Below are 21,292 nucleotides of genomic sequence, written 5' to 3'. Positions count from 1 at the left end.
GACAACTTTCTTAAGGCCCAATGTAAGAAAACCACTGTTCCTCCCACCACTACCCCCATTCACTGTCTCATTATATTATAATACTGTAATTATTTTGCCAGGGGATATATTCAAAATACTGTATTTCCCCCCCCCCCAATAACCTCGTAATCTGAACATCACTTTCAGGGTGGCCTTTGCAGGTGATTTCTGTGACATAGATAAGACTATCTGTGACTACTGTAAAATTATTATTCAATGCAATCAAGTGACACATTAAAAGAATCTTGTTTTCTGCATTTAGTTCTTTTTTTTTTAAATTTTTAAAGATTTTGTCTATTTATGTGAGAGAGCGCACGAGAAGGGGGGAAGGGCAGAGAGAGAAGCAAACACCCTGCTGAGCAGGGAGCCCAGCTCAGGACCCTGAGATCGTGACCTGAGCTGAAGGCGGATGCTTAACTGACTGACCCACCCAGGTGCTCCTAAAGAAATTTTTTTTAAGATTTTATTTTTAAGTAATTTCAACACCCAACATGGGACTCAAACTTAACCTTGAGGTCAAGAGTCACATGCTCTACCCACTGAGCTAGCTGGTGCCCCTGCATTTAGTTTGTTTTAAAAGACACTAATGGGGCCCCTGGGTGGCTCAGTCATTAAGTGGCTGCCTTCGGCTCAGGGCGTGATCCCGGCGTTCTGGGATCGAGCCCCGCGGCGTTCTGGGATCGAGCCCCACGTCAGGCTCCTCCGCTGGGAGCCTGCTTCTTCCTCTCCCATTCCCCCTGCTTGTGTTCCCTCTCTCGCTGGCTGTCTCTCTCTGTCGAATAAATAAATAAAATCTTTAAAAAATAATAAAATAAAATAAATAAAAGACACCAATAACCAGACCTTTGAATAATGTTAGTTAAATATTTGCAACTCGGTTTATAAACTTAACATATTTTTTTTTTCAACCTCATTTTTTCCCTCAATTCCTGATGGACAAACAAAACTTTCCCAGGTCTGTAAGCAATTCCAATGATGAGAGCCAATACTGATAGATTGCAGTGTCCAAAGCACTGCTCTATGTGTTAACTCCTTTTATCCATGCTACAGTCTCGTAGGGTCAGTCTTATAGGGTAGAAACTATTTCCATTTTAAAGAAAAGGAAAGTGAGGGACTCAGAGGAAAGTGACATTCCCAAGGTCACATAACTCTCAGGGAGAATCCAAAGTGTCCTGCTTCCTAGGCCTGGTATGTCCTGCTTCCTAGGCCTGGTATCCTCCCCACGATGGTGATTGATGCTACTGGGAGGTGACTCCTGTCTAGCGCTTACAACTTTCCTAGGGGGGCTCACTCAAATCCGTTCCCCCTCCATTAGGGTGAGATAGCAGTGCGGCCAGTGAGCCCATCAGAGACAGAGGCCATACCTGTAGGTGTCTTCACTCCTATGCTGCGATTCAAGTCGTGGTTGGTCCATCTGTGCCCCCCAGGCCAGACGGGTTCATCCAACCTCCCTCCCTCTAGATGGGATCCCTTGCCCAAATACAGAGTTAAGCAAAAGCAGAGGTGGGACAAAGATCTGGGCTGCCAGCTTCCAGTCTCGAAGACCAGACAGGCACAGCCACCTTCTAGAAGGAAAGACGTACTCCACTCTATTATGGCGGGTGGAAGCGCCTGCGTAGGCCAAAGAGGGGCCTGGTCACTCCCCACTGCGATTGTTGTTGAGTCTCACAAGGCCCTCAGTGACAGCGACGGGACCACGGGCCGGCCCAGCTGTGAGCGCAAGCACTTTTACAGCAAGCATAGAGAGGGTAAACTGGGGAATGACATGAGTCTCAGCGTAGGTATTCGAGCCCCTCCCTCAGGAGGGATATGGGGCGTTTGCAGTCCCTCTGTCCAGCGCCTGGCACACAGTGGGGGCTCCACGTAAATGAGGAGCCGCATCTCCAAATCCTGTGCGTCAAGAGGGGAAATGGCAACCGGAGAAGAACCCAAAGGGGCCTGCGCGCGGCTTTGCGGCGGGGCGCGCGCCTCTGGGGACGCTGAGTCAGAGCCGGCGGGCGAGGACGCGGACGCGGGGAGGCGGCGCAGACAGAAGGAGCGCAGACCCGGGGAGGGGAGGGGAAGTGAGGGGAGGGGAGGAACGTGGGGTGAAGAGGGGTTAAGGGAGGAGAGAAGAGGGGAGGGGGCGCGGGAGGCGGCGCAGACTGCTGGAGCGCGGACTCAGGGAGGCGGGGGTTCGTGGGGAAAGGAGGGGTGCGGCGAGGGGAAGGAGGGACGCGGGGAGGGGGCGCGGCGCGGCTGACGTGGGCCGGGGTCGGCGCGGCGGGCTGTGGGCGGCGGCGGCGCGCAGCGACACAGCGTCGCGAGGCGAGGACGAGCGAGCGCCGCTCCCGCACCTCCCCGCATAGCCCGCGCCGCGCGCCCCGAGTAGCGGCCGCAGCAGCGGAGACAGCCGCGTCCCCTCGGCTCTCCTGCCGCTCCGGGGGCAGCCATGGCCCCGGCCCTCTGGCCGCGCCTCAGCCGCGTCCTCTGGCTCGCCTGCCTCCTGCCCTTGGCCCCGGCCAGGGTGGCCGCAGGTAAGGCGCTGCGCGGGCCGGCCGGCCGCCCCCCTCCAGCCGCAGCGCGCCCGGGGCCTCGGGGCGGTCCAGCCGTGCGCCCTGCGCGCACCTTCCTCCTCCCGGGAAGCCTCTGCAGCGCGCGGCGGAGCGGAGCGTGGCCGGCCGGCGCCTCGAAGCCCTCTCTTCCCTCCCTCCACCCTTCTCCCCAGAAGTCGGCCCGGCGCTCGAGGGGGCTCCCCGCGCTCGTCGGTTCCTGCTGCCACCTCCAGATGGGCCCTGGCCTGGGAACCGCGCGCGGTGGCTGGTGCACCCATACGATGCCTGGGGGACCTCGCAGCTGCTGGGGGGTGGGGCGGGGAGGTCGATGCGGGGAGATCCGGAATGTGCGGGATCCGTCATCACGCCACAGCCCCCACAGGGAGCGCGGACAGGGTGCCCGCGGAGCAGTGTCTTTGCCTTTAAATGTCTTATCTGGAGACGTTTTCCCCCCTGCTTGTGTTGGCATAGGGGAGGTTGCGATTTTAGAGCGCAAGGGGCCAGTCTGCCATTTCGTCTTTGGAATGGTTTCCAAAATGGACCCGAGCTGACAGGTTCTGCTGGGTGCTCCCCTCGCCCCCCCCACCCCCACCGGGCCGTGCTTCCATGTTCCCTGCTTCCCCACCGCCAGCAGGCCAGCACCAACCTTTCTGCCTCATTTTGGCGACAACAAAGGACCTGGGGGGTTGGGGGGACAGGTGGGACGTGGGCAGCTCTGGTGATGTGCGTGTGTTAAATAGACAACATTTTTCATTAACCCCCCCCCAAAGAATGGTAGAGAGAGAAAGAAATCTAATGCCCAATTGTGAAAGAGAATCCAAAAGGTAAAATAAAAACCTGCATCTTAAGGGTGAATTAGGAGAGTTTTGTGGGAATTATGCTTGGTCAGGATGACCTGCTTTCCTCCTGGAAATGTCATGTAGAGATGGGGGTCTCCTGTCCATTGGGTTTACATGTGTCTGGAAATGATCACCGTGGCCTAAACTGCAAAAAAGAAAAAACAAGTACATTAATTCTTTGGAAGTCATGCGTGGTTCCCAGCCTGGCCTATTCATGATATGATCAAGATAAGCTGGGAATGAGGTTGGGGAGCATACCTTCTCCCTCAGGCACAGGAAAAAACAAGAGACTTGGGAGCCCTTTCCATTCTTCCTGGGGTCTGGGTCAGCCTGCATGGGACGCTTCTGACAGAAGTGGCAGTCAGAGTCCAAGTACTGGACCAGTCGTGAATTCCAGGTTACGTTGTTTCAGATGTCCCAGGTACCTCGGGAGGTGTTTGGGGCTATCCACATGTGCAGTGTGAAAGAACCAATGCAGCCATTTTCTAGAATGTTCAGGATCCCACATGCTGTGCTGGAAGGTGTGCTCCAAGGGGAAGCCCACGGGGCTTGCTCGTGAGTGTTCCTTCCATGGGTCAGGCTTCGTGGCGGTTGCCATTTTGCTTTTTGCTTTGGCCCTTTCAGCTCTGGGTCACTCAGTGCGCCCGTGGGGCCCCCTGAGCCCCTCCTTTAGCTGCTGCTCTGTACTCCAAGGCCATGTCACCTGGGCCTCCAAATCTGGAAAGATAGGTTTGGATGGGTAGGGCAACAGGACCTGGGCTTGGTTCCTTTAGCCACATGTGGCAAAGCCTTCATGGTCCATTTCAGCTTGGATGCCCTGGACACTTCTGAGAGCCCTAAGGAAGAGAGGGGCAGCATTACCCAGGTGCCGTGAAACATCTGCTTGGAAAAAAAGCTTGAGAAAAACTACCCTTGGAGCTTCCCTGTGTCTGGACAGGTGTGGGGGCTTCCAGGAGCTGGGCCAGCGTCTGCAGCAACATCGCTGTTGCCATAGCCCCTCCCCATCCCTGCCCCACCCCTCCTCCCAGCCAGTCCATTCCCCTGGCAACAGATCTGCGTAGCGCTGACATGCGCCCGTCTCCAGTCTCGCTGCAGATGCTGGATGGCCATTAGCATGCAGCCAAATGTCCCTGCCACCTGCCAGCCTCGCTCTGGCCCACGCTCCTCGCCTGGGGGGACAGGGCGGGAGCAAGAGAGAGAAGGGAGGGGATAGCCTCTCTTTCTGTGAAGCCTGGCCAAATGCCGCCTCACAGGGAGGGAGAACAGAACTCAGCCCAGGGGAGGGGGTGGGTACAGATTTGCTTGGTGACTCCAGGTACCTACATGGGGACCTCAGGGGACTCACGTCCCTCAGTGTAAAATACACATTGTATTTTCTTGCAGAAATTTCTGCCATAGCACCTGGAATTCTCTCTTTGGGATTAAGACACTGCAGGCCCCTTTTTCAGTGCTAGTCCAGATGATTTCACAATCCAAAATGGGCTCTGGGGAAGGGGACTCAGAGCAGGGAATGTGTGACGAAGGGAAAGGCTGGAGCAGGAGTCCCCAGCAGGGGCAGGCAACACTGCCACAAGGCGAGTGGGACAAGGCTGAGGTCTCAGGTTTGCTGAAGCCGGCAGTTCTCTAGTGAGCTCCCTGAGGGCAGGAGGCATGTCCTACACTTCTGGGTTCCCCCAGCACTTGTGGGGTGGGGCACAAGGAAGGGGTTCAGTCAGTACTACCTGGGTGAACGGTCTCTTAAGAGCAGTGCGAGGTGGGCTGGTCCCTCTGCCAGGAGCCTTGGGCAGCAGCGGTGCTGAACAGCTGCTATGTGCCAAGCTTGTTGGGCACATGGGGAGATGATAATGACCCCTGCCTTCAAGGAGCTTGCAGTGCAGCAAGGGAGACAAAGAAAGTTCATGCCAACGCGAGGTTGGGACCACTATGTGCTGAGGCTGCTCGGAGAGCACTAAGGGGGCAAGGGGCTCAGGGAAGTTTTCCTGAAAGAAGTTATATCCACTGACATGTAGGTAGAGAAGGGCATTGGGGACAGCATGTGCAAAGGCCCTGAGGTTAGGAAGGACAGAACATGTCGGGAGAGCGGCCCGAGTTAAAGTGGCCAGTCCCGGCGTGGATGTGCCAGGATGTGAATTTGGACTCCACACTGAGGCTGGTCCACGAACACATTAGCTGTGGAGGAAGCTCCTTGTTGGTGGGAGCAGGGGGGGAGACGGTGCTGAGAGAGGGGAGGACCAGAGGCCAAGAGCCAGGGCCAAGGATGAAGCAGTAACGGCTGAATGCTAGCCTTTAGCAATGCTAGTAGTGACGGAGAGGAAGCAAACGCGCGCAGATGGGACGAGGAGTGGGAAAGGACTAGGGATTGAGTGATTCCCGGGACAGCTGCTCCCTCTGGCCCCAACAGAGAGCGATGGCTGAAAATGGTACGTGTGAGGAGGGGAGAGCCCTAGACCAGCACTGTCCAGCAGAACTTTGGGTGATGAAGGCAATATTCTATATCTGCCCTGGAGAGTAGCTACTAACCACATCTAGCTAGGAAGCACTTGCAATGGGCAAGTGCAACTGAGGAACTGAACTCTAGTATTGGTTCAATTTAAGTAATTAACTTTGATTAATTTAAACGTAATTACGTGTGGTTAGCAGCTCCTCTTTTGCTCAGTGCAGATCTGGAGTCCAGAAAGTAGGTCTAGCTTACTTGGTTCTCTCAGCACTTAGGGGGCACTCAAAATCCAGGGAGCAGGAACATCTGGCCAGGAAGGTGGGTGGGAGTGAAGGAAATGAGCAGAGAGGGGCTTGGGGCCCCTCCAGCCTTCCTTGCATGTCACCTCTTCTGGTGAGGCGTATGCTGTTGCGGGCTGGACACTCTCGAACCTGTAGCCCTTCAGAAATCTCACCTGAAGAGGAAATTTACAAATTGTAACCAAATAGTCACCAAGACGTGCGGTAGTGCTATTGGCAAGAGTGAGGGGTTCTGGGAATCAAGATAGACCTGCTTGGGGTCCTGGCTGGCTCAGTTGGTAGAGGACGTGACTCTTGATCTCATGAGTCTGAGCCCCACATTGGTGGTAGAGTTTACTGGAAAAAAAAAAAAATTAGGGGCACCTGGCTGGTTCAGTCAGTGGAGGATGCAAGTCTTGACCTCGGGGTTGTGAGTTTGAGCCCATGTTGGGTGTAGAGATTGCTTAAAAACAAAATCTTTAGGGGCGCCTGGGTGGCACAGCAGTTAAGCGTCTGCCTCCGGCTCAGGGCGTGATCCCGGCGTTCCGGGATCGAGTCCCACATCGGGCTCCTCCGCTGGGAGCCTGCTTCTTCCTCTCCCACTCCCCCTGCTTGTGTTCCCTCTCTCGCTGGCTGTCTCTATCTCTGTCAAATAAATAAATAAAATCTTTAAAAAATAAAAAAAAAATCTTTAAAAAAAGAAAAAAATAATGATGTACTGTATGGTGACTAACCTAACATAATAATAAAAAAAGAAAAAATAAATAAATAAAAAAAGAAAAAATATATACCTGCTTGAGGGACTATCATACCAAGAGTGAAATTCACATTAGTGCGACCACAGACATGCTTTTGATATGTTGTCATGTAAAAATAAAATAATTCAAAATTGTGTGCAGGGTGTGATTATGTCTAAATTAAAAACTTCCATGCATGAAAAAGAGACATGAGGATAGCAGTATGGTTACAGCTGTGTTTTGGAAGTAGGATAATGGGACATTTCTAATATTCTTTATAAATACATATGTATTTTTTTCATGATGGAAAGAAACATTATTGTAAAAATCTTACTTTGTTCAGATGATAAAATATTATGCACATTAGTAAAGCAATTGAAGAATAATGACTTAGGAAATGCCCGCAATATGGAATTGAAAACAACAACGATAGATACGGATTTCCAAAGTACGAGCACAATTTTTTTTTAAAGAATTTATTTATTTATTTGACAGAGAGAGACAGCGAGAAAGGGAACACAAGCAAGGGGAGCGTGAGAGGGAGAAGCAGGCTTCCGCCCAGCAGGGAGCCCGATGCAGGGCTCGATCCCAGGACCCTGGGATCACGCCCTGAGCCAAAGGCAGACGCCCAACAGCTGAGCCACCCAGGTGTCCCCACAATTTTTTTTTTAAGTAGGAAATGCCCACATATGGTAACACTAGTGTTTACTGATTATTTTTATTTTTAATAAGATTGTTTAAGTTTTCATTTTCTATTTTCTCTATCTTCAGGTTACTATGAGTCTTACCTTCCATGTGGTATTGAGTTGTTGGGGGGGCGGGGAGTGTTATTTTAAAGGGCCTCTGTCCCGGCCTCCCTCCCATACGCACAAGGCACTGTTCTCTGTAAGGTCCCTCCAAGACTGATTCCCAGGTTCCCTGTAAGGGCTGCATCCCCCATATTTCAGTTCAAGTTCCCTGAGGAGTCGGCCAGCTGGACTTCCAGCGTTGACCCCAGCAGGAATCCCGGAGGTCATTTAAGAGCGGTGAGCAGTGCAGTCCGGTGGGACCTCCTGTGATAACGAAGTTATTCTGTGATCTTTGCTACTGAGCACTTGAAATGCAGCTACGCGGGCACCTGGTGGCTCAGTCTGTTAAGTGTCTTCCTTCAGCTCAGGTCATAATCCCGGGGTCCTGGGATGGAGCCCCGCATTGGGCTCCCTGCTCTGTGGGGAGTCTGTTTCCCCCTCTCCCTTTGCCCCTCCCCCCTGCTTGTGTTCTCTCCAGCCCTCTGTCTCAAATAAATAAATAAATAAAATATTTAAAAAAAAAAAGAAAGAAATGCAGCTGCTGTGGCTAAGAAAGTGGGTTTTAAATTTTGTTTCATTTTAAGTGAAACTTACAAAGCCGGTGTGCCCAGTGGCTGCTGTGTTGGCTGGTGTAGACTGACAACCTCTTCCTTCACAGATTCAGACGAAGGGTTGGCTTGAATCCGAGTGGACCTTTGTCCCAAGGCTTGTTCTATCGCTGTCTAGGCATTAGGCCTCTAAGAGGCTCCAGACTCAGCTTTGTGTTTCAGATCGGAATTGTGTTTGACATGGAAAGACTAGTCAGAAGAAGCAGGTAACACAGGCCTTTTTTTTTTTTTTTTTGGAGCAGCCAAGGTGGTCCCTCCTGTGACATATGTTGGCAGGTATTTTCATAGCTAAGAAATAAGTCTGGCCAGGTCAGGCCTGTGCTCTGGAATGCCCTGCTTGGCTGGCATAAAAAGAAAATCTCTGGACTCCGTTGGGCCTGGGTTCGAATCCCAGCTTTACACTGAACTAGCCACATGACCCGTGGGCAAGTCACTTGAGCTGCCCGGGCCTCAGTTTCTCCATTTATAAAATAGAATAGCAGAAGCCAGCCCAGAGGGTGACGGTGGGTTCCTTGCCACACTTCTCCTGAAATACGGTCTTTGTCTCTGGGCTTCCAGGCCTGTATGAACTCCATCTCACCACCGATGGCCCTGCCACCACGGGGGCAGAGGTGACCATCACAGCCAGCCTAGTGGCCAGTGACAATGGCAGCCTGGTCCTGCCCACCAACACCCACCTCTACCGCTTCCACTGGATTCATACCCCGCTGCTGCTCACGGGGAAGACTGATGAGGCTTTCAGCTCCACCATCCGCGCCGTGGGGAACGTGCCCGGGGACTTCCCGGTCTCCGTCTGGGTCACCGCTGCCGCCTGCTGGACATGCCAGCCTGTGGCGAGGAGCCTCATCATCCTCCCCATCACAGGTGAGGACCTTTTCTGTTTGCTAATTTGCCTTCAGACTGTTGCTGCAGAGAAAACCATCCAGCCTGGTTAGTAATCGTATAAACACGAATTAGACTCATGGCCCCTTCTCTGTTATCTGTTAACAAAGGATCAGAAAACACTTACTACCCAGTGCTGGGAGCGTTGTGCTGGAATGAACCCTTAAAGCACATGTTGCTACTGGGGGTATAAATGAACCCAACCCTTTGGAGAGCCGCCGATCGATATCTATCAATGGTTATGCACTATTTCAGTCTCTGGTCTGTTCATTCTCCTCCCTCCAGCCTCCCACCCTACCACTCCTTCCTCCTTCCGGGAAGTAAGTCCCTGCTCTCTTGGAGTTTACAATCTGTTAAAGAATTTGTCTTCAGGAAGTAAATTGCCATTTGGCTAGTGTTTTATGCACAAATGCGTTCACTGCAGTGGTGTTTATAACAACAGAAGGAAATATTAGACGAGCTGAGTTTGCAACCATAAGGGACCAGTACGTGGATATAATTTGTATAACGAATAGCAATGACCTTTACAAAGAGTTTGTAGTGTCCCAGGGGAATACTCCTGCTTATAAAAGTTTAAAAAGCAAGACACAACCTTCTATAACCAATTTGCTCAACTGTGTTTAGTACACGTGTGTATATGTAATGTCCGTTCTATGAAATACATACACACGAATGCTTTGCAGTTCTTCAAAACATCAGCAATAGTGTTTGAATGACAGGCGGTTTCTTTTCTTTTTTTTTTTTTAAAGATTTTATTTATTTATTCGACAGGGATAGAGACAGCCAGCGAGAGAGGGAACACAAGCAGGGGGAGTGGGAGAGGAAGAAGCAGGCTCATAGCAGAGGAGCCTGATATGGGGCTCGATCCCATAACGCCGGGATCACGCCCTGAGCCGAAGGCAGACGCTTAACCGCTGTGCCACCCAGGCGCCCCAGGCGGTTTCTTTTCATCCTACTTTTCAGCATTTTTCCAAATGAGCTTGATTGAGAACACCTTACTTTCCTGCTTTTGGGGTGAAAAAAATCAGCTCCCAAATTTATTTATTTATTTTTTTTTTAGAGAAGGAGACATGGAACGGTGGTCCTTACCCAGCCCAGCACACCGGCCATAGAGCTGTGATCAGTAGAACCGCTAATTTTTTTCTAGACTCATCTAATAATTTGAAATCTCTCCCGAGATTTTCTTTCAAAGCCTATGCATTTCCTCCTGGTCCTGAGCACCTTTTGTGCCAGAAAGTTCGGGGTCCTGGTGAAAGTGGTGTAGGAGCAAGGCTGTGCGGGCGCCGTGAGTCTTCACCAGTGTCCCATGCAGCAGGGGCAATGATGTGGGGGCCGTGCGCCTCTGTGTTCAGTGACCTGCAGGGTCCCCTCCCACCACCACTCAGCTCTGACAGCCAGAAGGGCAGGGTGGGGAGAGGCTGTCCTGCTGGTGGCATGTGAGGTCACTCCCTGGCCCCGCCTTCCCGCCCCCTCGGGGGACTCACCTGCCTATGGTCTCTCTCCCAGAGCTGCTCGTGGGGAACCTCGTTGTCACCCAGAACACCTCCCTGCCCTGGCCCAGCTCTTACCTCACCAAGACAGTCCTTAAAGTTTCCTTCCTCCTCCATGACCCGAGCAACTTCTTCAAGACGGCCTCATTTCTCTACAACTGGGACTTCGGAGATGGGTACGTCCTTCCCCTCTGATGTCCCAAAGCTTTGGCCTGTGGCTGGTGGCCCCGTCGTCCCACGCAGAGTGCGCTGTACTTTCCCACCCTCCCCTGCTCACGCTCTCTGGCTCCAAACATTCCTGCAACACCTGCTGTGTGAAGCCTGGGGCGCGTGGGGACCAGTGGTGAGCCAGTCACGGGACCTGCCTTCGAGGAGCCTCCAGCCGGGTACAGGAGGTCACTGGTGCCCCAAACATCCCTTTAAGAAAGGTCAAAGTAGGATTTTTCTCCATTTGACTCTGGAAGGACCTACTTGGCTGATAGCACGTGCAATTATACACATGTGGTAGAACTCAGGTGTCGTGGCTTCGTTTCTCTTGACTTCTCCTCTCCAAACAAGCCAGGCTGGAGGAGGCAGGTCAGGAAGTGGGGGTCAGGTGCCGAGCCCAGGCAGCCCACAGACACCCTGAGCTTGTGTGAGGGTGGTGCTCTGCGGGGACCCCCCAATCCTTTTGGGTCCCCTCAAGTCCCTGGCTGATGGTCTTTCCTACTCTAGCCCATATGTTTTCACCTTCCATTTGTTGGCATTCCTTAAGACATTTCTCAGGCTTGCAGAGAAACACAAACCAATTTTCCCAGTTCATTAAAGGCTTAGGAATCCTTCTCGTGCATCACTTCTCACCCCCATGGGACTTACAGGCTCAGCGTGCTTTCTTATGTACAGTAATACGTTAGAAAACAAAGTGGGGGCTCCCAATTATAGCAAAAATAGTACATACACATAGGAACACACCTGGAAATGGGTAAGAGCCTGTGTGAAGAAAACTAGAGCTACTGAGAGGTATCAAAGATTTTTTTAAAAAGATTTTATTTATTTATTTGAGTGGCGGCGGGGAGAACCCAGAGGGAGAGCGAGAGGGAGCAGCAGACTGTCCACTGAGCAGGGAGCCTGCTGCGGGGCTCGATCCCAGGACCCTGAGATCATGACCTGAGCTGAAGGCAGATGCTTAACTGACTGAGTCCCCCAGGCGCCCCCACTAAGAGGTATTAAAGATTTACGTAGATGTGTTATGTACCATCATGTTCAGGATGGTGAATCTTAATATTGTAAACATGTCCTCTAGTTATTCCGTAAGCTTGATGCAAGTCCAATAAATATTCCATTAAGTATAATTTTTGGAATGTGACAAAGATTCTACATCTAAATTTGGTGTTTAAGTATGCGCATATACACACATATATACATATGCATGAATGCATATATACATATATACATGTATAAAAATGTGTCATTATAAACATACACGTGGTTTTATAACCTAAACAACATCTGGAACATCTATCTCAACCCAGGGGATTGGCTCTATACTAATTAGGGGCATTTCTTTTCACATTAAATCCTTTATTCACCTTTTTTACTATAATAGAACATTTTTGACTTGCCAATGAAATAAAACAAGAAAAAGAAATATGTATATTGTATAGGAGGAGACAAAAATCATTACACACATAGGTGTCCTAGGAAACACAAGAGACTGAACTGAAAAATATTAGAACTAAAAACAGATTTTAATGATATGGCTGGTCATAAAACAAAGATTCATAGCCTTTCCATATGATGGCAATAGAAAAAAATCTTTTACAATAGTTCTAAAACGTAAAAACTAAGAGAATAAACTTAGCCCCAAATGGTAGGATTTATTTGAATAAAAATGCAGATTGCACCTAGAACCTTAAGAAGACTTAAAAAGTGAAGAGAGAATTTCTCAATATTGTCAGAAGGAAAAAAGATCAGAAAAGCAGAATGATGAGTGGGGATGGGGGGAAGAACTAGAAATGCATACATAAATGTATTTTAAAAGCTACAAATAGGGACGACTGGCTGGCTCAACCCGTAGAGCATGCAACTCTTGATCTGAGGGTTTTGAGTTCGAGCCCCATGTTGGGTGTAGAGATTACTTAAAAGTAAAATCTTTAAAAAAAGTCACAAATAATTTGCAGCAACAAAAGGCCATTCAACAGGACAGAATAGAAAAGGCAGACACAAACCTGAGTTTATACACATATCTAGTATATGGTAACAGTGGTATTTCTAACCAGTGAGTAAAGATAGATTATTTAATAAATGGCACTCAGGCAATTGGTTAACTATTTAGAAGAAGAACAATCTGATCCTTAACAAAAACAATTCCAGATAGATTGAAAAATTAAACATAATGAACCAGGACTAGATTGAAATGTCGATGACCCCCTCAATTGGATAATTTGGTAGTGGGGAAAGCATTTCTAAGAACAGAGAAACAGAGGCAGAAACTATAAAGGAAAAAAAAAATGCTAGATTCGACTCACTAGAATTAAAATCTGAGTATGAAAGAAGTACATCAAACCAAAAGACAAAAGTTAAACTGAGTTTGGAAAATATTTGGAAGATACTTAATAGGTAAAGAATTGTTAAACTTCATATGTAAAGAGCATTGAGAAATCAACAAAGATTTTCTTTATTGTTATTAGACTTCCTTTTGAAGTAATTCAGGTAGTTGCAGGAAAAAGCATGATATTATATACTTTATATGTCATATCATAACTATGATGGAGATATGATTCTGTTTTACAGATGAGAAAAGTAAGACTTAGAGTTATAGATAGGAAATCTAGAACTGGGATTCAAAGCCAAATATGTCTTAACTCCGGTTATATTTTTTTCCCCTCTCAGGATTGTCCTTGTCTCTAATTCAGGGCCTCTTTGAGGTTCCTGGCAGGTGACAGGCACTTGCTGCTGGGAGTTCTCCCACCTGTCACTTACAGGCACAAAGATGACCAGCAGCCACTTCACCCAAGCATGGCTGACCTTGTGTCTTGGCTGGCTCTGGGGGTTGCTGCTGCGATGATGCCCGCTTTGCTCACAAGGCATTGGTAGCCGAGCTTGTCACTCCACGGACGCCCCTGACCCTAAGAGGCCATGTGAGTCACTTCTGTCATCTTCCTCCTGTCACCTTACAGCACCCAGATGGTGACTGAAGACGCTGTGGTCTATTACAACTATTCCATCATCGGAACCTTCACCGTGAAGCTCAAGGTGGTGGCCGAGTGGGAACAGGCAACGCAGAATGCCGAGAAGGGCATTATGCAGAAGACGGGCGACTTCTCTTCATCACTGAAGCTGCAGGGTGGGTCTCCGGGGGTTGGTGCAGGTTGAGCGTTTGGCCCCTTGGGGAGCCCTGGGCAGCACTCTTTGCGGGGTCGGAGCCCATGAAGATCAGAGTGGCTCCAGGGGGGCACTGGGCTGAGCTTGGATGCACATCCTCTCTTCGGGTCCCCGGGGCAGCCCTCTGAGCAGTCGGTCATTATCCCCATTTCTGAGAGGGCCCTGGGGGCCACGGAGGAGGCCACATGGCCACCAAGTGGCAGAGGTGGATTTGAACCCAGGCCCACCTGCTCCCAGAGCCCAAACCTGTGGCCAGACACTGTACTGTGAGCTGGTCGGTCCACATGGCTCTTTGTTCTCGGGCCACGCTGGCCTCTTGTCTAGGACTGTCCTGTTGGGGTTGGGACGGCCTCAGTCTCCTGCAGAGAGGAAACCCCAAACCCGCCTCTCCCTGACTTTGGCGAGACAGGGCGCTTGGGCAGCTGCGGCAGATTTCTGAGTTGTGCTGCAGTGCGTGCGAGTGGGGTGATGCTTTCCCCACATTGCACACGTGGTGGGGGAGGGGAGGTTATCTGGAGCCAGGCCTCCGTCCTGGTTCTCAGAGCCCCACCTGCTTCCCCCAGCATCCTCATTCTGAGCGGCTCTGACACCTGCTGCTGTCGGGGAGGCGGGACCCAGGCATGCCCTGGACAGACCTGCGACCCCCACCTCGGGAGAGAGCCTGACAGGGTGGTGGTGACACAGCCCCGAGCCCTGGGAGCTCTGAGACAGCTGTCCTCAGCCACCAGGTCTAATGGGGCCCTCTCTGCCTTTCAGAAACCCTTCGAGGCATCCAGGTCTTGGGGCCCACCCTAATTCAGACCTTCCAAAAGCTGACAGTGACCTTGAACTTCCTGGGGAGGTGAGTGAACCCCCGAGTGGACAGTGGGTGATTCACTGCCCTGCCCACACTCTCCCATGGATGATCTTGAGCCTGTTCCATTCCCTAAGGGGCCCCAACTTTGGGGGCCAGCGGAAGCTTCTGCTGACTTGCTCTGCAACCATGGGAGAGTTGTGGGCACGGCTTCGTACTCGACGTCCAGGGGAGAGAGGGTGGGCCCTTTGGAGCTGTCCGCAGTGTGGGCATCAAGGCAAAGCCCGGTGAGGAATGCATCACCCTCTGCGTATGGCTTAGACCTGCCTCCTGCCCCCAGAAAGCAAACCATGTTGGGTGGGAACTGGCCCAGCGCCGGCAAGAACAACGTGGGTCTGAGTAAGTGACCGAGAAGCCGGGCATGTTCTCTGCACAAGGTGGACGGAGCCGCGGGGCTTGGTGGTCAGGCTCAGCCCTCCAGGGACTCTGGTGGGGAGGACCGGCCCCACCCCTCGACAATGGGCCATGACAGAGGGAGGCAAGGCTCGATGGGGAGCCCGCAAAGCAGCCAAGAGAAGAGGAAGATGAGCCGCAGGGCTGGAGGAAGTTTCTAAAGCTTGTGGGGAGTTTGGGGGCAGGCGCTTAGCTTAGGACTTGAAGAGTGAGGTGGGAAGCACTCAGGCTTGGCAGACCTGATGGCTGAGGTGGCAGGAGTGTGTGTTTTACTGGGGCCTGGGGCTGCGTGCTCCACATTCCTGAGCTGGACCTGTGTTTTCCAGCTTCTGGGCCTGTGCTGTGGCAGGTGGATAACCTGGAATGCCCTCGCCCCTCCCAACCTGTCGAAAGTCTGCTTATCTTTTCAGATCCTATTCAAATGCCACCTCCTCCAGAAAGCCTTCCCTGACTTCCTCATAAAGAATGCACCCACCTGTGCCCCGTGTACACCCCATGTATCACTGGAGCACTCACCCTGTCTTGTCCAGCACTCTGTGCCCATCCCTGTTTGCCTCACTAGCCTGGCACCCCCTTGGGGCCTGGGGGGTGGGCATCTCTTATTTACCATCATGTTCCCTGGGCTGGAAGGGGTGAAGCAGAGGCCAGGACCGCTAGGTGTTCTGTTCTGAAAAGGACATGGAAGTTCACGGCTGTCTGGCCTTTCTCAGCCTTGGTCTGTGCTCACACTCCTTCCTGAGCCATTGCTGAAAAGCCACCCCCATTTCCCTGCAGCCCCCCTCTGACCGTGTGCTGGCGCCTCAAGCCCGAGTGCCTGCCGCTGGAGGAAGGGGAATGCCACCCCGTGTCGGTGGCCAGCACGGCCTACAACCTGACCCACACCTTCAGGGATCCTGGGGACTACTGCTTCAGCATCCGGGCCGAGAACGTCATCAGTAAGACGCACCAGTACCACAGGATCCAGGTGTGGCCCTCCAGTAAGTGCCCCGCCCCTCCCCCGGCGCCACACGGGCAGCACATGCCAGTCAGCCTGGCCGCCACCGCCAGTGTGCGACCTCCAGCCAGCCCCCCAACATGAGCATCATCACCAAACCCACTGGCCCAGCCAACACTGTTGACCACACGCCCATACCTCCCCCAGACCGCCCACCCCTCGGTTCTGCCACCACCGCCCTCCACATCAACGCCGTGAGCTATCCCAGCAGCCAGCGCAGCCCCCCCGGCCAGCTTGACCACACAGCTCTGCCACCATTACCACGCACGCTCCCGACGGCCCTTCCGGCACCATCCAGAGCCAGCAGACGGCTCTGGAAGTGCTACGGCCCACACCACCAACCGCACCCCTCCCGCTGGCCCTGATGCCCACCGTCTGGACCCGGGTCATGGGTCCCGTGCCGCCCAGCAGCAGACAGCTTTGGCTCTCACTCCCCGCCACCATCACTGTCCCCTGTGTCCTTCCCACGTATTACCAAGGCCCTGCTGTCCCCATCGTGAGCAATCCCCCGATAAACCCCCCCAATCACAATGCTCCCTTCTCCACCATCACCCTGATCCTGGCACTGTGGTCACCACTAAAACCAGCCCCAGGGAGCAGGCACTGCTCAGACAGTGTGAAGTGGGGCTCCTGTCATCCATCAGGCCCCCCGGCCACCTCCCCCAGCATGTCCTTCCCTAAGTCACTGTCAGGCCTGGCAGCTGGCTAGCAGTCACAGAATTAGCTGATGATGGCGTGAAGTTCTACCCTTCTTTTCCAGGGGGGACTCTTCTGTGACCCCAGAAAAGCACTTCCTTACATAGAGGAGAAAGTGGGATCCCAGAGCCCTAAGGGATGGTCTTTCAGGTGCCCAGCCAGGTCCCGGCCCTTCGTGTATGCTCAGAAACCTCTCTAGCTGCACTCGTCCCCAGGGTTGGACCCACAAGTTCCCCGCTGTCCCCTCTGGTCTCCCCAGCCCCTGTCTGAGCCATCGGGCAGATGCTGTGCTCCAGTCTGGGCCCTGGCTGGCCTTGTGGGCCTCGCTGGGGGTCTGGGGCTCTGCCTCCTCCAGCCCTTCCTGGGCGCTGAGTGCCTCAGGGCCCCCTGAATCCTGCGGGGGAGACAGCATTCCAGGTAATCAGTGCTGCCTTTTCCTGGGAAGCAGAGCCTCCTGGTGTAGACACTTGGTGTCTACACCAGGGGCAGGGGAGGGGAGAGGTGAGGGGGGCCCACACTTGCCAATCAGCTGCCGTGCGCCTGGCACAGTCACACGGACTGCCTAACTGCAGGCCCTGGGTTCTCCCTGCTCCACCACGCAGCTTTCTGTCTCGGGGGGTCGGGGTGGAGCCTGGAGCTGGTGGAGGGCAGATTCCTACAGCAGGTCACAAGGCTGTGGCGTGTCCTCACAACACGCCTTCCCGTCTCCAATGCAAGTCACCCACGAGAGAGCGAGGAGGCGGCTGTGGTTTCTCTGATGGCCTGGCCATGGCTCCTGTCCTGTGCTATCCATTAGGGCAAGTCATTAAGTCCAGCTCACGCTCAGGGGCCGGGGGATTTAGCAGCACCTCTTGCAAGTGACCGTCAAGTCACGTGTGGACATATTTTAAAACCCTAACACACCCCTACTTGGTTTCTGTAGACTTCCCGGGTTTGCCGGTTGCGGTTGCCCAGTTGGGATGCAATAACAGCTGTTGTGGGGTTTGACTCTTCTGTCCCCCGCTGCGGTCGGAGAGCCCCCGACCCGGGGCTTCACCGTGTCTCACCCGCAGGCATCCAGCCGGCTGTCTTTGCTTTCCCGTGCGCCACGCTGATCACCATGATGCTGGCCTTCATCATGTACATGACGCTACGGAACGCCGCTCACCAGAAGGACATGGTGGAGGTGGGTGCTCAGGGAAGCTGGGCCGCCGGGCCCTGCCTGGAGAAGGGGAGCCTGGCGGGGACCCGGATGTCAGAGCAAGGTCCTAGGGCTGGGGGCGATGTGTCCAAGATGCATTCATAGACGGACCACGTTGAGTTGGCCTCTTCCCATCCGACGGACTGCCGTGCTCACCCCTTGCCGAGCAGCTGTGCCCGGGGGGAGGGCAACGAAAAGAGGGAGCAGAAAAGCCAAGGGCACAGGGGAGCACTGTGTGCCGCCGGGCAGCTGAGCTCGTAAGGCCGCCTAACGGGGGTCTGGCAGGCGGGTGATTGACCCGTGGGGTTTTGTTCACCATAGGTGGCTGATTTTGACTTTTCCCCCATGTCTGACAAGAACCCGGAGCCTCCTGCTGGGGTCAGGTGCTGCTGCCAGATGTGCTGTGGGCCCTTCTTGCTGGAGGCTCCCTCGGAGTACCTGGAAGTTGTCCGCGAGAACCATGGGCTGCTGCCGCCCCTCTACAAATCCATCAAAACTTACACTGTGTGAGCGCCCCCCAGTCCCATCTCAGCGTTAACTGACCGCCAGCTGGGCGCTTCCGACAGGGTGGTGCGGGCCGCCGAGCAGCAGGGGCTCGCGTGTGCGGGGCTGTCCACCCTGCTGGCCATCCATGTGTATTTCCAGCTGCCGCCACGAGCCCCCCTCAGCCCCACACCCCTGCCATCCGTCCATCTGTACAGTCCAGCCTCTGCCGTAAGCCCCTCTCAGTCTGCCCTACCCCACCCATTGCCTCTGAAGAGCCCCACGCAGGGCCCTGAAGCTCAGCGGGGTCCCTCCTCTCTCCCAGGGGTGCCTGGCTGCCCCTCACCCGTTCTCCCCATATTGGCACTTCTGCCGTCCATCTGGGGTCCGAGCTTCCCTCCCCCAGGTGGCCCTGCCTAGGTCAGAGAACTGGGAGGAAGGTCACCCATGGTTAAGGCTACATCATGAAAGGTCATACATACAGAGACAAGCGCACGCGTGTGCACACGTGCACACACACAGGTACACACGTCACACGTGTTACACAGGTGTCTCCGCTGATGTCCTCTGTAGGAGTTAGGCTGGTTGCTGGGTCCTGAATTAGAACTAATATGACATCAGACTTTCTCCACTTGGCCCCCCGGAGCTCCTGAGCCTGGCCCTTCTCTTTGTATACTGTCCCCGTGGCTCCTGCAGCCCATTCTGGGGACACCCTGTTTCCTGCCTGCTTGCTGGGGGTGGGGTGGGGGCAGGGCTAACACTTTGTGGGTGCAGAGGGCTTTATAAATAGCACCTTCTTTTTCCGAGACCGGGTTAACTTCCATGGAGGAAAAGGCCTCGCAGCAATGGGCCAGTGGGGCCTTGGGCTCACTGTGGGGGATGGGGTTCTTGCCCCTCCTCATGGCCTTGAGGAGGAGAAGGCAGGTCTGGAGGGAGCCCACCCGGGGGGGAGCCCAGTGGCCTGGGGGAGGCAGAGTGGGCGGAGAGGGCAGTCCAGATGCGTAGAGAGACCACAGCGAGGCCCTCCCGCCCAGCCATGCAGGAGCGTGGGGGGCCACTGGGGCCTATTTGGGGGGGAGGGGGCCGGGCTGTGGGGGCAAAGCTCTGTTGCCGTAATCTTTGCTCTCAGACTTTGTGCAGACAACAGCATTCCCGCTGTCGTGCAGCTCATTCTCATGAAATACTGCCATTATTGCCGAATAAAGCTTGTGTGCTCTCGAAATAGCCAAGCAGAGACGCTAGGGGGCCGGAGTCTCTTTCTTTTCTGGGGGGGGGGGCTTGCACAGCGGGCATCCCCACTGTGTTCTCTGGCAAGTGCGGATGGAGCTGCTGTCCAGGGCGTCAGGTCCCGGTCGGTCGTTTGGACCAGCGCTCCTTAAACTTCCAACCAGACTGCACTGCAGACTGACCAGACTTGGGGGAGGGAGCTTCTCTTGGAGGTGGGTCCAAGTGTCCCCCTGTGACTCCAATGTGCACCCAAGTCTGTGGCTCTGGGCAGATGCTAGATCGGGGGGGGGGTATGGGGGAGGCTATGCTCAGGGAACTTGGAGATGCAGATCCTGGGGCCCCGTCCACGCACCCACACCTGAATCTTCACCTGACGAGGGGGCAGCTGCCTGGGTCCCCGCAGGCCCACAGGAGTCTTGGTGCGCCATCGAGGGTGAGGGCCTCTGGTCTCCGCAGGTTCCTCGAACTTGGATGTACCTGAGAATTACCAGACGTCTTGCCAAGCCACGTACTTTCTTCATTCAGGAGGTGGGGAGTGCGGCCTGGGAATCTGGGTTTCTTTTTTCTTTTCTTTTAAAGATTTTATTCATTTATTTGACACAGAGAGACAACGAGAGAGGGAACACAAGCAAGGGGAGTGTGAGAGGGAAAGCAGGCTCCTGGCCGAGCAGGGAGCCCGATGCGGGGCTCAATCCAGGACCCCGGGATCATGCCCTGAGCCGAAGGCAGACGCTTAACAGCTGAGCCACCCAGGTGCCCTGGAAATCTGGGTTTCTTTCTTTTTTTTTTTTTTAAGATTTTATTTATTTATTCGATAGATAGAGACAGCCAGCGAGAGAGGGAACACAAGCAGGGGGAGTGGGAGAGGAAGAAGCAGGCTCATAGCGGAAGAGCCTGATGTGGGGCTCGATCCCATAATGCCGGGATCATGCCCTGAGCCGAAGGCAGACGCTTAACCGCTGTGCCACCCAGGCGCCCCCGGAAATCTGGGTTTCTAACAAAATTCGAGAGCCGCTGATGCTGCGGGTCCGAGCACCACACTTCTGAGTTCACGCCTCTCAGTCGGCTTCCTTCCTAAGCTCCGTTTCTTCTATAAGAGATGTGGGCTTTTTTTTCTTAATTGCCTCTGCTCTCCTCCCATCCTCCCACCCAACCCAGCTAGCCGGTGTGCCCCAAGCCTCAAGCTGGAACGTGGGTGGGAATGAACCCCAACCCCACCTTGACTGTACCTCTGAGAACCCCCAATTTCATGAGCCAAGTCATTTGGGGAACTTCCTCAGACCTCAGCATCAGCATGTGGGGCGGCTGCTGCCACACGCACCTTTCCACTGACCCCCCAGCCAGGGGTCAGTGCGTCAGCGTTTGGGGCAAGAAGGCACCTGAGTGTCCCGGGGGACCCTTGTGCCTCGGAATCCTGGTTAAAGGATCAAATGAGACCTTGGAGAAAGTTGACAGGGTGGGGGGACTGTCCCTGTCTTGGGTCATTTTA

General features: G+C 53.6%; 1 protein-coding gene across 2 annotated transcripts; it reads left to right on the top strand.

Moving 5' to 3' along the window:
* The first annotated feature begins 2,309 nt into the window (after positions 1 to 2,309).
* TMEM130 (transmembrane protein 130) lies at positions 2,310 to 19,810 on the top strand. 2 transcript variants are annotated; one of them, XM_045813400.2, is made up of 8 exons: positions 2,310 to 2,537; positions 8,801 to 9,106; positions 10,631 to 10,790; positions 13,773 to 13,939; positions 14,734 to 14,818; positions 15,998 to 16,200; positions 17,966 to 18,078; positions 18,415 to 19,810. In XM_045813400.2, exons 1-8 carry the CDS (start codon positions 2,453 to 2,455, stop codon positions 18,601 to 18,603), a joined length of 1,308 nt encoding a protein of 435 aa, XP_045669356.1. In that variant the 5' UTR covers positions 2,310 to 2,452; the 3' UTR covers positions 18,604 to 19,810. The 2 variants fall into 2 exon arrangements, with proteins under 2 accessions (XP_045669356.1, XP_045669357.1); XM_045813401.2 differs by having other exon boundaries at positions 2,311 to 2,537; positions 18,451 to 19,810.
* The last annotated feature ends 1,482 nt before the right edge of the window (positions 19,811 to 21,292 follow it).

This window comes from Ursus americanus, chromosome 2, assembly GCF_024610735.1.
Source record: "Ursus americanus isolate L20-20 chromosome 2, mUrsAme1.1.p, whole genome shotgun sequence".
Lineage (NCBI taxonomy): Eukaryota > Metazoa > Chordata > Mammalia > Carnivora > Ursidae > Ursus > Ursus americanus.
This window is presented reverse-complemented; position numbering and strand designations above follow the sequence as displayed.